General features: G+C 43.0%; 2 protein-coding genes across 3 annotated transcripts in view; both read left to right on the top strand.

Moving 5' to 3' along the window:
* Ankub1 (ankyrin repeat and ubiquitin domain containing 1) overlaps positions 1-6,069 on the top strand; it is a 20,216-nt gene extending 14,147 nt beyond the window's left edge. For both annotated transcript variants that reach the window (XM_005344007.3, XM_026788034.1), the window contains exons 4-6: positions 831-945; positions 2,471-3,403; positions 5,437-6,069. In XM_005344007.3, the coding sequence (XP_005344064.2) occupies positions 831-945; positions 2,471-3,403; positions 5,437-5,566 (1,178 nt within the window). In that variant the 3' untranslated portion in view covers positions 5,567-6,069. The remainder of the gene's footprint in view (positions 1-830; positions 946-2,470; positions 3,404-5,436) is intronic.
* Positions 6,070-10,601: 4,532 nt separating this feature from the next.
* Positions 10,602-15,012, top strand: part of Commd2 (COMM domain containing 2) — a 5,106-nt gene continuing 695 nt past the window's right edge. The window contains exons 1-5 of the mRNA XM_005344006.3: positions 10,602-10,743; positions 10,824-10,901; positions 11,519-11,601; positions 13,025-13,198; positions 14,535-15,006. Of these exons, the coding sequence (XP_005344063.1) occupies positions 10,677-10,743; positions 10,824-10,901; positions 11,519-11,601; positions 13,025-13,198; positions 14,535-14,732 (600 nt within the window). The 5' untranslated portion in view covers positions 10,602-10,676 and the 3' untranslated portion in view covers positions 14,733-15,006. The remainder of the gene's footprint in view (positions 10,744-10,823; positions 10,902-11,518; positions 11,602-13,024; positions 13,199-14,534; positions 15,007-15,012) is intronic.

Raw genomic sequence — 15,012 nt, 5'->3', positions numbered from 1 at the left:
TGAGCCATCTCTCCAGCCCCTGAGCCATCTTTCTAACCCCAAGATTTAATATCTTCTGTCAAAGAAAACATGTATATCCATCTCACCAGTGTGCAATTTTTCTTTAGTCTTTTATGAATGATAAAATTATACATATACCAAAGAATTGTTTTCAACTAAAATATTTTAAACATTTATTTGATTTTAAACTCTGTGTGTGTTTGTGTGTCACGTGTCTGTCTGTGTGTCTGTTTGGGGGGGAATGGTTACGTGCACATGAGTGCTGATGCACAAAGGAAGGCTCAGAACCCCTGGATATGGAATTACAAGTGATTGTGAGCCACTTCGTATCCCAGATCCCCTGCAAGAGCAATACACACTCTACCACTGAGTCATCTTTCCAGTCCCAGATATTTTTAAACATGCATTTATTTATTTATTTAGTGCCAAAATACATGTGGAGGTCAGAGACTAACTTGGGGGAGTCACTTCTTCCCTTCCACTGTGTGGGTCTCGGGATCAGACTCAGGTAGGCCGGCTTGGCATCCAGCACCTTTACTCACTGAGTCATCTCGTTGGCTCCCAAAATAAATCCTTTATGATGGATTATAAGTAAATGCCTGATGTGTATACATATTTGATAAGCCTGTCCACCCCAAACTGAGTGCGTTAAAGGGCTTTCCCCAGCCAGTAGAGGCCTGAAGGAAAATGGCATCCATCCCTGCCTCCCGACTTGAAGGCTTCATTTCACTAAACTCTTGCTCTGTTTGGAGAAAGCGATCTTTAAAACTTAATCCATTGCTGAGCCACAGTGACAGACTGGACCATAAATCATCTCTCTCAATCCACAGGCACAACACTTCGTTTGGATGTCTGGGATGGATGGAAGGAATTTCTCATGGGATGTCTTCTCGGGCAAAAGCCTAAAGTCCAGCGATTCTTATCAAAAGAAGGACCAGTACTCAAGTACGAGAACCAAAGCAGGTGTTAGATGGATTTAAGTCACTTTGTTCTAAGTCTCCATTCATCCTTGCCCCTGGCATTGAGATATGACTGTAGCTGGTTTCTTCATTGGATGCCAGGGTTGAACAACAGATATTGTCCTCAAATCATGAGCTGGTATTCAATTTCAAAGGTCTGGTTGTATTAGAGTTTAGAAATGACAAGAGTCAGGCTTCTCCTTTAGAAGCCTTAGTAAGAACTGATTTGGTTACCTGCCACTGTCTTCAGCCAGCCCTTCACATACAGTGACCATCAGGACAGCTCACACGGGGTACCAAGCTGCCCTCTCTCTCTCTCGTGCCTCTGACATGAATCTTATTCTGCATGAATGAATGAGTTTGCTGAGATCAGAATAAAATGCTGTCCTGTCGCTGGATCAATAATAGTTCCCTCTTTTGCCTTCCGTGAAGGGTGATGTGTGTCTGGGACTGTTGAACATGGCTGGCTTGGAGAAGCTGGTGGCTATTTTACTGCGTTACTACAGCCAGCAGCTTCCCAAAGTTGAATTAACTGTTAGTGGACAGGTGTTTTAGAACAGTGCCCTCTTGTGGGTGATTTGAACATGTTTTACCAAATGCAGACACCGCCAGGCGCTCCAAGGAAGTTAGTTCTTGCAACTAACCGTGAAATAGTCTAACCTTCCCATCAGCTTCTGTTTAGAGATAGTTGCGATCCTGTTTCATATTCTAAATGCAAAGAAATACCTGTGTCACTTTTCATACTGTGTTAGTGAGCATACTGCCTGTGACCAAGCACTGTACTGTGTTTATGTTTTATCCTTCATATGTACAATAATTTCATGGTAGGCACACTTCATGTGAGGAAACTGAGATTTCAAAGGTGTATGTTTGACTTATCTTTCAAGTTTGGGCAAGATATTGGGAGTGGCGGGGGTGGTAAGGTACAAGGCGTGATCTATTTTAAGACCTGTAGCTCATGTGTGGTAGCACATGCCCACAAGTGCCAACAGTCAAGAAGGTAGGGAGAATCAGGAGTTCAAGGCCAGCCTTAGCTACCTAGTGGCTCCAAGACCAGTGTGGTCTATGGGAGACCCTGTCTCACAAAAACAAAACTGATTGTGTGTGTGTGAGTGTGTGAGTGAGTGTGTGTGTGTGTGTGTGTGGTGTTGTGCATTCTGGGCATGCATGCGCACGTGTGTGAGCTCATGCACGAAAGTCAGAGGCGGATGTCAGGTGTCCTGCTCCATCACTTTCTACCGTGTTCTGTTGAGACAAGGTCTCTCTCTGGTGCAGGCCAACGGGCAGCAAGTCCTAACAATTGTGTCTCTGCCCTCACAGCGCCGAGTTACGGGTTCACCAGGAAATTTTACCCACAGTACCCAACATCCCAACCCCTCTAAACTATGCTCACAGTTAAATGAGTAAACATAAAGAAAATATCATTATAAATGAGCATCGTAAGGAATATTGATTATTGTCTGTTTGCTGACTTACTAACCCTTTCTGCCAAACTTGTTGCACTCATCCAGGTACCAGAAAAGGGTAGCCCTGTACATCGCTGCCTTTCACGGACACACTGAACTCACTGAATGGGCTCTGAAGCAGGGCGCGCAGCCCCACGAGGCTGTTGGTGTTCACCCTTATCGAGCCTGGTGCCATGAAGCCCTTCACGCGGACGTCTCTGACTGCCCTATTCACGCGGCTGCAGAAGCCGGCCAACTGCTAATTCTGAAGGCCTTTGTCAACTGCGACGTCCTCTGCTTGGAATGTAAAAATGCAGCCGGGCGAACGCCCCTGGCCATTGCAGCGAAACGCCAGCATGAAGCCTGTGTGTTATATTTACTGAATAAAATGTGGTCCACGGTTTCTTTTCTAAAACTTTCAGTTCCGATGAGGATTTATATTAAAATAAAACAGTGGATTCTCAGAGCTCAGAGTCATAGGGGCCAGAAAAGCCAGCTTGGCAGAGCAAGAATCTCCGGGGCAAAAGTTGGAGACACCGTGGTGGTGGATGGTTTTACTAAGCCAAAAATGACTTCCAAGAGCTGGCACAAGGCTAGAGACAAGAACTGGCAAAGCACTCGGAGTCAACTACCATTTTGCAAGCAACAATCAAGCAGGAAACCCGTAGATTCTTTACTAATTTCACAAAGGGACACCGGAAAACAGATCACACTCCCATCCTTAGTAAAAACAAATACATCCTCAGACCCACAACGTCCTCAACAAGAAAGCCAGCAAAATAAAACTGCCCCAGCTGGGAGAAAAGAAAAGTACATAAGAAATGCCTATCTCCCCCAGGTCCCGCTTCCCCCAGTCTCCAGAGTGGATTATCCCCACCGAATGCTCCACTGCGCTCCGCCCGGTGCCAACCGCTGGCTAAAATCCTTCTTTGCATCTTTCTCAGAGCACCGTGGGAGGACTCCGAGAGAGAACGCCATCTACTGCTTAGCTGTGGCAAGGTAATGTTTACTCTTTAAACAAGCAAGGGCATGTTTGCTAAGGTAGGTCTGGACAGGGAAATGTTCACGAAGCCCTACTGCAGCATTCTGAGTAACACAAGTTGTTTTAACACTTACTAATTTACTTAGTATCAAGGACTTTGTCTTGCAGAGTTTGGTGACACTTGCCTCTCTCTAATCCCAGCACTTGAGAGAGACTAAGAGGATCTCATTTCATCCTCAAATCTATGGAAAAACTCAACTGGTGCTATCAGCCAGTCCTTGAGCTCCCAGGAAGGGACACGGGACAAAGAAACTGAAAATAGGGGAGGCTATCATCAACACTGCCCCAAAGACTGAATAGCCATTAAAGTAGAAGGGACAAAAAAAAAAGAATAAATTGAAAACAAATAAGGAGGCTTAAGGGACAAGATTCACAGGAGAGAGAAGATCTGTCCTAGGTAGAACGGTAGCATTGGCATTGACGTTTAAGGAAATAGACTATCACAGTTGGAGAACACAGAAGTGTATCAAGAGGGCTTTCAGGAACATTCACATCCATAACTGAAAATAAAACCTAAATTAAATCATTTCTGTTCTGCTTTAGAGGTGAGGCACAGCTGGGTGCCTGGGTTAGAGAAGTATGGATGTGTGACCGTTTTTATCTTGCTCAGCATCATGCGAAGGCAACTTCAAACAGGACTTCCTGGGTTTGCTCTCCTTTCCATACCGGTTTGGTTTGGTTTCCGCCTAACTTGCTGCCACCTAGTGGGGAGAGTAATTTAGGCTGTAAAATTCAAAATTTAGCACCCAACCTTATGGCAGTTTTTAAAAATTTAAGAATTAAAAAACTAATCAGCAGATCTTATCATGTGTGGTCATGCATGCCTATGATCGTAGCCTCTTTCTGACAGAGTCCAGTTAAAGACTCTTCACTTTCTGTTTTCTTTGCATCTGCTCTAACACAGAGACACCAGTTCAGCAGAAAGACATTATGTTGGTCAATTTTGTGGACATCAAGGCAGATTCTGTGTCCACTTGTGTAAAAGTGTTTTGAAAAAAATGACAGCAAGTTCTTCCAGAGACAACCATTATTCTTACTCAAGAGTTATCCTGTTCTTTACTTCCTCCACCTGGCTGTTTTGCTCAACATATTTGTAATGGTCTATCCTGTCCCTTTTAGAGACAAGCCCCACCCACTCCCTCCTCCATCCACCTCCGAGGCAAGCAGGTCTTCCTCTTCCAGTCTGAGCCCTTCCCTTTCCAGCTCTCTCCCTTCTCCCCACTTCTCCCTTTTCCTCCTCTCTGTTTCTCTCTCTCTCTGTGCCTCTCTCTGCTCTTCCTCCTTCTCCTTCCCTCTCTCCTTTCCCCTTCCCTGAATAAATATCCAACCTCACTCTGCATGGCTTGCCTATCCAACTTGATCTCTCATCCACCACGTGACTCCCTGTTAGAAAAACTAACAAGTCAGAGTGACTGTTCCCAGGTTTAAGAATTAATTCTATGGCCAGCATAGATGGGTTAACCCAGTTAGAGGGTTCAGAAAGACATAACCACTGAGATAAAGCAAGAAGTAAGCCCAACATACAAAAAAATGTTGTTACAACCCAGAGAATTCCCCACAAACTTGTGTGTGTGGTTTTCAGTTTCTAACGGCAGTTTGTAAAGTTCTAGCACTTTTTAGGGAGAATATCCTTCCTGCCTCATCGTAAGACCTTGGCTTTAGAAAGATCATAGTTTATAGTTCCCTTCATGCCTATGTGACAAGTGAACCAGACAGCAATGAAATCACCCTCAGCCGAGCGATGGGTGTATGCCTTTAAACCCAGCACTCAGGAGGCAGAAGCAGGTGGATCTCTGTGAGTTCGAGGCCAGCCTGGTCTACAAGAGCTAGTTCCAGGACAGGCTCTAAAACTACAGCAAAATCTTGTCTTGAAAAACCAAAAAAAAATTTTTTTAAATAAAATAAAATCACCCTCATTATTCAGCAATGGGCAGGGAAGAGGTTGTGAATTGTGTCTTTTTATTTTTTGTTTGTTTTGTTTTTCTTGTAGCGCCTTTAAGGAGAAGCGATGGCTCCAACAATTAGAAATAGCAAGGGTCCTGGCCAAAAAGAGCATTTCAAACCTGACTGTCCAAGGAGGTCCAAAAAAGTGTGAAAACCTTCCAGAAACTTTGCTTTGAAAAGTCACATGAGCCCTGGATTGGAGCATGATATGGTCAAATAGAGTCTCCATTTCTAACGTCAATATATCAAACTACAATTCTAGTGCTACATGGCTTCAGCCTGGTGTTGAATGTTTAACAGCAAGCTTTCTTAGACACTGTACTATTCAAAGTTCTCTAGAGGAGCAGAACCCACAAAATGACTAAGTATTGAAAGGGTTTATGAGGTTGGCTCGCAAGATGTTTGGATGGTCCAACAGCAGCTCCCTTCACAGTGATGAAACTGGTGCCTGCTCGATCCAGGAGGATGGACAGCTCCACCATTCCAACCTGGTGCCAAGGCAGGAAGGATGCCTGGTCTTCATATCAGCAGCCAGAAGAAAATGGATTTTTCTATCAGGGAAGAAAGGCAGCAGCAACAACAACAGGGGGAAACTGAGGCACAAGGGCAAGCAGGCAAGGAGCAAAGCTTTCCCCTGGGACCTCCTTCCTTGTGACTGTTGTTTTGAATAAGAATGCCTCCCTCCACAGGTTCATATATTTGAATCCTTAGGGTTTTTGGGTTTTTTTTGAGGAAGTAGGTCACTGGAGATGTGTTTTGATGTTTCAAAAGCCCATGCTAGGCCCCATTTCTCTGCCTGTGGATCAGGATGTAGCTCTCAGCTGCTACTCCAGCACCTGTCTGCAGGCTACCATGCTCCCCATCATGATGATAACGGACTAAACCTCTGAAACTGTAAACCAGCCCCAATTAAATGTTTTCTTTCATAGAGTCACCTTGGTCATGTGTCTCTTCACAGCCATAGAGCAGAGACTGAGACAGCTGCTATTAGAAGATGCCATGTGATGTGGATATACCCACTTCCAAATAACCAAAACAAGAAAACCCTCATACACATCAGGGGTTCACCTCTATCCAGATAATCCCTCACCTGCATCCTCAGGGGGCTAGCCTTTGTCCAGATAACCCCTCACCCTCTTTCTCAGGGGCTAGCCTTTGTCCAGATAACCCCTCACAACCTCTTATCTCGTAGTCTTTATCTCTAGTCAGTTCCTGATCCAGTCAAGTGGATGCCCAAGGTTAGCCATCAGGAATACAGACGTCCAAATGGCACTTAAACCCTTAGTGGACAATGCTTTAAAGGGCGGTACTGTTCTTATGTCAAATTTTCAGGACCCTCCTCCCGACCCAGTCTCAAAAAGAACTCATGGGAAAACAAACAAACAAACAAACAAACAAACAAACAAACGCTGACACCAGAAGATGCCTGGGGGGGTTGGAAACTAAGAAGGATACAGGAATGGAGCTATAATCTTTACTGTATTTTTTACCTTTTATTCTGGGTTTGTTTTATTGTTCTGGAGTTTAAAAGTCATATAAATGAGAAAATAGTAAGATGACTTTTAAATAAAATATATATTTTTAGCAAGGTCCCTGTGAGAATTACTGAATACCCCTAGACATCATTTTAACTTCTGCTGGAACATCTCTTGCTAGTATTTTTTTTTCAAACTGAAGTAAAGCTTGTATACAATAGACCTCAAGGATATTACATTAACACATAGTGGTTTTAAGAGGTGTGCGTCTGTGTGGACAGTATGCCCCGGTATACATGTAGAATTATTGAAGAAACTAGGAAGCTTCTTCAAGCTGCTGGATAAATCTCAACTATTAAAAGACAGTGCTGTTGTGACATCAAATTCTAGGAAGATTTGAAAAACATTTGTAATACTATTGTTCACGTGGGATCTGATGTTTTGTGATTAATTTTCATTGCCCTTTTTGTTGGGGCTTAGTCTGGTTTTATGAGACATAGTGCAATTTGTAGTCCTGGCTGGCCTGGAACTAATTTTATAGTCCAAGTCCATTTAAACCTGTGGCAATCTTCCTGCCTCAGCCTCACAAGTGCTAGGAATTACAGGCACCAGCTGACACATGCCATCCAGCACTAGGGTTTTTTTTAATTACTCCCTGAGCAGTTAGGATTCTGTTTATAGATTTTTAAATATTATTTATTGTAAAGCACAGACTGACTCCCTAGAACTCATGAACTCTTCCAACAAACCAAGACCTGCAGCTACTCTTTGGTTCTTTTTAAAAAATAATTTTTAATACATTAGAAAAGAATGCGAGAGAGAAAGGGGTGGGGGGAGAGGGAGAATGTGTTTATATGTATGTGAACACAGGTGCCACAGTGTGCTCTAAGAACTTAGAGAAAAACATATTAGAGTCAGGTTTTTTTTTTCTTGTGGATCACAGGAATTGAATTCAGGTCTTCATGCTTTGCAGCAATCACCTTTTACCTACTGAGCCATATCACTCAGCCGTTCTGTTTGGTTCTTCTGTCCCTCTTCAGTTGCTGAGAAACCAGCCATTTTACCATTCTTGCCTCTCAGCTCTCCCTCTTCCGCTGTCAAGCATCAGACAGCTCTGTCACCTCTGTAGCCTGGTGTGCTGGCCGCTCAGTTGTGACAGTTGTTGCTTTTACCGCTGTCACTGCTTTACTGTGTCTGCTTCTCCACCTCTGGAGAAAAGCCTTTTATTGGTTCTGAAGTTGCAGCAGCAAGAAATGCAGTGCAAGGGGAGCGATCCCTCCCAGCTCACCAACTGAGCAGCCAGCTTCTAAATCCAAAGAACTGGTGTTGCACTGATCGCAGCAAAACCTCACACATAAATGAAGGTATGTTTGCTCAGCATCTTCCCTTTTATGCAAAGCATAGCAGTCCTTTGGCTGGGTCACCAGGGGAAGTGTTCCCTTTCTGACCTAAATAGAAATGCTTACAGGCTCTCCTTGGGTTCACAAAGGCTTGCGATAGCACAAAGTCTTAGACAAAGAGTTTAAAACCACCCTGGTTAAGGTTGCACCTTATGAAACCAATGCAAGCACCTGTGTGGTTTCCTCTAGGTGTTTATGGAGGGTACAAAGCAGTCAGTGGTTGTGTAAGGATAGTCCAGCTAGCTGTTGACTGGCCATCCTTTTGCTCAAAGCACAAAAACAGAAAGGGATAGACTAGCAGCTGCCACCTAGAAAGGGAAACTTCCCATTCCCCGATGTTTCTACTCAATACTGAACAATGAACAGCAGAAGGCTATTGTACAAAAACTTAAATTTTTATCATTAAATTAATGATGTTTTTAACAGCACTTTGATAATTCTTAACATCTGACCACTAAAGAGTAGTGGGTCTTCCTCATTTGTCCCTCAAAGAGACATCAGTGGAGCAAACAGTTGTAATTAGGTGAAAAGGATATGGTAGAAACAGGGAGGCTTAATCTGTGTGGATGGCAGATTAAGAAAAGGCTTCTCTAGTTGAGGATGATAAAAGCACCTGGCTAGCATTTAAGAGGTATTGGGTTAAATCCCTAGTCTTCTAGATAAAAAAGATAGTAATGAATTCTCTCTCCCCTGTTTCTTTCTCTCCTTCCCCCCTCTTTTCCCTCCTTCTTTTTCCTCCTACCGTAGGAGAAAGATTTGGAGAGTCACTATCAATTGCCATTCTATAGTCTTTTATATATGAACCAAAGCAAAAGAAGTAACCAAATTCTTACACATCGTCAAAAGATAAAAATAATGGAGTCGGGCTGTGGTGGCGCACGCCTTTAATCCCAGCACCTGGGAGGCAAAGGCAGGAGGATCTTTGTGAGTTTGAGGCCAGCCTGGTCTACAAGAGCTAGTTCCAGGACAGCTAGGGCTGTTACACAGAAAAACCCTGTCTCAAAAAAAAAAAAAAAGTTCTGAATCGTACAAACATCTGTTATTGTCATCATTATTATCATCATCATAATTTAGATTCATACATAAAACTTTGTACAGTGCTGAAGACATAATTAGTGGAAGAGTACACATTTACCATGAAGAAAACCTGGGTTTGTTCTCCAGCACCCCAAACATGCCAAACAATCAAAATTGCCGGGGAGATGGCAAGCTTGATGACCCGAGTTCCATCCTGTGATACCACAGTGGAGAGGAGGAGATACTATTGCTGAATGTTGGCCCCTGACCTTCACACATTCGGGGTCACATACATCATACACACTTGTAATAATAATTATCATAGATACGTCATAATATATTAGCATATATATGCTAAATGTTACAAATGTTAAACATGAAGCCTGCTGTGCATGCAGAAAGATGTGGCTCAGAGAAGACAGGTGAGGCCTCTAACAATCTCCTTCAAGTTTTGACATAAAATCTTCTGCTTTGGTTTCTTCCTTTTTAAAAGGGAGGCCATGGTTATTGAAACTACAACATGAGATAAACCACATACAAAAGTTGTGTGCAGGCCGGGCGGTGGTGGCGCACGCCTTTAATCCCAGCACTCGGGAGGCAGAGGCAGGAGGATCTCTGTGAGTTCGAGACCAGCCTGGTCTACAAGAGCTAGTTCCAGGACAGGCTCCAAAACCACAGAGAAACTCTGTCTCGGAAAAAAAAAAAAAAAAAAAAAAAAAAAAAAAAAAAAGTTGTGTGCAGACAAATAAAGTCTCTGTTGCTCCACTCATTGTGTCCTTATATGAAAGTGGTAATGGATCTACATAACGAGTTTCTTATGAAGTGTGACACTGATTAACAAATGTTGGTTATTGATATTATTAACCTATGCCCTACATGGAGCCTAGAGCAGTGCACCTAGTAAGCACATATTATAGTTTTTTTTTTTAATTTTACTTTGTGTGCATAGGTATATATGCTTGCATGTACCTACGTACAGTACGTACGTGCCTGATGCTCATGGAGTTCACAAGAGGGCGTTGTATTCCCTACAACTAGAACTAGTCATGGTTGTGAGATATCATTTGAGTACGGAACTGAACCTGGGTTCTCTGCAAGAGCAACAAGGGTTCTTAATCATTGAACCATCTCTCCAGTCCCACATGTTATACTTTTGCAGGATGATTTATGAATGGAAGATTTGGGCCTTCTTACTCAGCCGCGCCCCAGCGCCCCTTCCATTCCTACCCCGTGAGCCCTGAGATTCAGTGCCGGTTGGAACGCCAGACACGGGAACCCAAAGCATGGGCAGTGCAGCGCCGCCCGAGCTTCTTTTTCCCTGCACAGAGACAGGAAGTGGCGAGGGCGGGGCCGGCGCTGAATGTCGGAGGCAGGAGGAGGCCTGCTCTGCTAAAATGCTGCTCGATTTGTCCGAGGAGCATAAGGAGCACCTGGCCTTCCTACCGCAAGTGGATAGCGCAGGTAAGGGAGTGAGGGATGCATGCGGCGGGGACAGCCCTGGGTCCAGCCCGACACTTACGGCCTCCTGACTTCCGTTGCAGTGGTCGCCGAGTTCGGGAGGATCGCGGTGGAGTTCCTCCGACGGGGATCTAACCCGAAGATCTACGAAGGCGCCGCCAGTAAGAAAGGGAGGAGACGGGCTCTGTCTATTGAACTGGAAAGTGCTATCCAATCTCTTTTGCTCAGTCCGGCAGGGACCTTAGCAAGACCTAGGGACTTGTACCCATTGCAAAGCCGTTAACCAGGGCTCAACCTCTGCAAGTAACTGAGATTTTTAAAGCGCACAATAAATAAATAAGTGCCTTCGTATTTTAAATAAATACAGTGCCATCTGCTTAGTAAATACTGCACGCTCATGAAGTGGAACTGTCAGATTAGCTGAGCACTTCATTCAAGGGTTCAGTTAGCGTTTACTGCTGCCCTCAAGCCGCTTTTACTGAAGAGGGAGTGGGGGTGGTGGTGTGATTAAGAACATCCCTGTTGAGTTCCTCTTCTGCCTGGCTTGAAGGGGCTGTGTGTCCCTGTTCACAGGTCTGTATTTCGTTATGGGTGGTTAGAGAGAAATACCGAAGGCATCTGTTAGTGGGGTGGGTTGAGAAGGAACAGGAATCTTTGCTTAACTCACTTTTCATTAAACTGTTTGAAAACTTAGGTTAATTGAACGTGTTTTTTGTTTGTTTGTTTTCAAACAAAATGATAATCTTTTCATTTTTTTCTCTCTTTTTTTTTTCCTTAGGGAAACTCAATGTGAGTAGTGACACTATCCAGCATGGTGTGGAAGGATTGACATATCTTCTTACTGAGAGCTCCAAGCTCATGGTAAGCCTTCTGAGAATGGTATTGTATTACCCAGATCCTTTCACACAGGCACCTGTTATAAATTAGTAACTCATAATCGAATTTCTGCAGTATACCTAAACAGTAGTGTTAAGAGCATTATCTAACAAGAATGCCTCTTGCTAATATAAATTAGTAACTCATAATCGAATTTCTGCAGTATACCTAAGCGGTAGTGTTAAGGGCATTATCTAATATAAATGCCTCTTGCTAATATAAATTGTAAAATTCTGTATCATATGCCACCATATGTGTATCCAAGGAGAGAGGAGAATGAAATAATGCATTTCTTTATGTATCAGCAGTCAGTATTTGGCTTGATGGAAAAATAGTCAATAAAATTGGCTGTCTTAATTGTATTTTTTTTTTGCCCTCTCATCCCATTTATTAAAGAAACAGTAAGAAAAGAGACAATGCAGGAAAAACACCAACATCCTTCACATCAGGCCGAACGAAGCACATTGATTCCCCCTTTCATCCCTCCACCCTCAGCTCATCCCTCAGTTCCCATCCACATCAGTTTAAGTACCCGTGGAGAGGGAGCTGGATGATCGGAGGAGCCTTAAGTCTGGCACCTAAATCTGCAGGCCCAGTCAGGCAGAATTGTGTGGGTCTGTGACGTGAATGTCCACCTCCCCGTTCTGTGTTCAAGCCCCCCAGGGAAAGGTCTGGCAGTCGAACACAACCAGGTCCAGGGTGATCAGGTCAGAGTTACTGAAGCATGGTCCACTCACCAATGCAGCATGATCAGACAGCAAGTGAGCTAATTCTCCTGTGGTGAGCGGGGGAATTAGGACCTGCAGGCCAGTGTATCCCTGAGGAAAAGTCCACAAGAACAATTCAAGAAACTAGTGAGAAACAAGGGGCAGAAAGCTGTGGGACAACAGTACAGCAGGCGTCCAGAAGGCCAGAGATGCTTTTTCTTGAGGTCAGGATCATTCGATCTGCCATAGACCGTGTCTCACAAATAATAGTTTGCCTTCAGTCAAGAGAAAAAGCAGAGGAAAAAGAAGGCTCATTTGAACTTGAGCCCGGTTCTTCAGACTGTAGCTCCAGATCTACTCTTATCTAAGGGACAGTCCCAGCCCAGAACCACCGTGTTTGAAAAACAAAGTGGCTCTGGAAGAAAAATGGTATTTAAGGGGGTAACATTCCATCTGGGTACAATGCATCCATGGGACCCCAGGTCTGGGGAAAGCAGCTAGATCTGAACCAGGGAGGCTGCCTCTTTTTATATTTTAATGAGGTTATTTTGTATGTTAGTAACTTGGATTTTGGATGGTGGTCAGTGATTGTCTTTAACTGTAAGGAATGTTGTAGACAGAATGCTTGTGTTTAGAAATATTTAACATTTACTAGACAAAGGTAAATCCCAGTGATCTGTTGAACTCAATTTTATCTTTAGATTTCTGAACTGGATTTCCAAGACTCTGTTTTTGTCCTGGGATTCCCCGAAGAACTGAATAGATTATTGCTTCAGCTCTACCTGGACAACAGAAAGGAGATCAGAACTATTCTGAATGAGTTGACACCTCGTCTTCCCAGTTACCATAGTCTTGAATGGCGACTAGATGTACAAGTACGGCTTTTAAAAAATAACCTGGCATAGACTAGAAGAATTATTTATATGCTCTGTTATTCACCTACTTAACCAAACTCTGGTTTAAAAAAATGTTTATATTTTAATGGTCATTTTTGGGTCATTTCACAGATAGCTCATTTCCTTTTACTTCTAATATAATTTACTAAGTTTAATTTGCAAAGGTTTTTAATTTGTTTTTATTATGTCTTTATTAGTGTATGTGCATGGCACTTGTGTAGAGGTCAGAGGACAACTTTTGTTGTCCTGAGGGACTGAATTCAGGTTATCAGGCATAGCAGAAAGTGCCCCAGGCCACTGAACCATCCCAGAGGCCCCAATTTGTAAAGTTTTAAAGAAATCATTTTAAGAAAAGATGATTTAAAAAACAGTTGTTTGTGGGGTTTTGTTTTTGTTTTTGGCAATGCCTTTTTTTCTTCAGTCATTTCTCCAGAACATGAAACCCAGAAAGGAAAGTGTCCAGATCTCTGCACTCAGTGAGTTACTACATAGTCACATATGCGTAACATGGACGTGACCATGACCAGCACCCCACAAACATCTTTCTTACCTCTTACCAGTGCCCGTTTCCTCCTTCCCAAAGGTACCCAGCATCCTAAGATAGGACACAGATTTTCCTTCTAACCCATTGTAGCTGTGTTCACGTGCAGGGGTTGAGGCGACACTTATCTGTAGGCTGTAAGAGAGTAAAATGGGTTACAGAAATTTGGTGAGAGTTTAGATATAACATAGCAGACACTGGGAAACCATGTAGATCTTGGATAAACATGTAAAATTGAAGCAGTTGTTTAAGAAAACTAATTTGGCATCATTAGGTGAATCAGAAAAATGGGAATTTAGAAGTGTAAAGAATGTAAGCCTTTATAATCTTTTTCTCCTTTCTATATGGTATGCCATTTCTGTCTTACTGTCTCCTTACTGTATTATATTACCTTTTTTAATTGAAGTGTATTTATTTATTCATTTATTTGTTTTGTTTCTGGGGGCAGGGTTTTTCTGTACAGCCCTGACTGTCCTGAAATTCTCACTCTGTAGACCAGGCTGGCCTCAAACTCACAAAGATCCACCTGCCTCTGCCTCCCAAGTGATGGAATTAAAGGTGTACGCTTTTTATCCTGTTTAAGGAATTTTTTCATACCATGAGGTTTCGTTTACAGTACCAGGTTTTTTTTTCTTTGCAAATGTTTTAAAGTTTACTTTTCATTTTAAAGTTTGTGATTCATCTCATTTTATTTTTAACCTGGTACAGTGTAATTTAGAAGTTACCTGTGCAGCATACTTAATAAAGAATAACTGCTCTTTCTATGTCTCCAAGCTTGCAAGCAGAAGTCTCCGGCAACAGATTAAACCAGCAGTGACTCTAAAGCTGCACCTTGATCAGAATGGCGACCACAGCACCCATCTTCTGCAGACAGACCCAGCTACCCTGCTCCATTTGGTTCAGCAGCTGGAGCAAGCGTTGGAGGAAATGAAGACAAGCCACTGCAGGAGAGTAGTCCGCAGCATCAAGTAGCTCCGAGGTGCAGGTGGCGACCCAGGGATGGCTGTAGTACATCTGGATTTCATGGACTTTCTTTTCTGGTTCGGGATGTTGAATTCTTGATTGAAAGCTAAAGTACAGTTCCTTTCTGGTGCTAAATGCAGTCAGCTTCTTCACAAATTGAGAAGTATTTTGTATTTTAAGTGTGTAAGTAGAATGGACTTAACTAAAACGAATCTATACTGATCATGTCTTCTGTGTATATGTGATTCTCCTGGAATATTGTTCATGTCTTCTGTGTATACGTGATTCT

This window comes from Microtus ochrogaster, chromosome 1 (genome assembly GCF_000317375.1).
Source record: "Microtus ochrogaster isolate Prairie Vole_2 chromosome 1, MicOch1.0, whole genome shotgun sequence".
NCBI classification, from domain to species: domain Eukaryota; kingdom Metazoa; phylum Chordata; class Mammalia; order Rodentia; family Cricetidae; genus Microtus; species Microtus ochrogaster.
The sequence above is the reverse complement of the archived record's forward strand: the minus strand, read 5'-3'. Positions and strand labels throughout refer to the sequence as shown.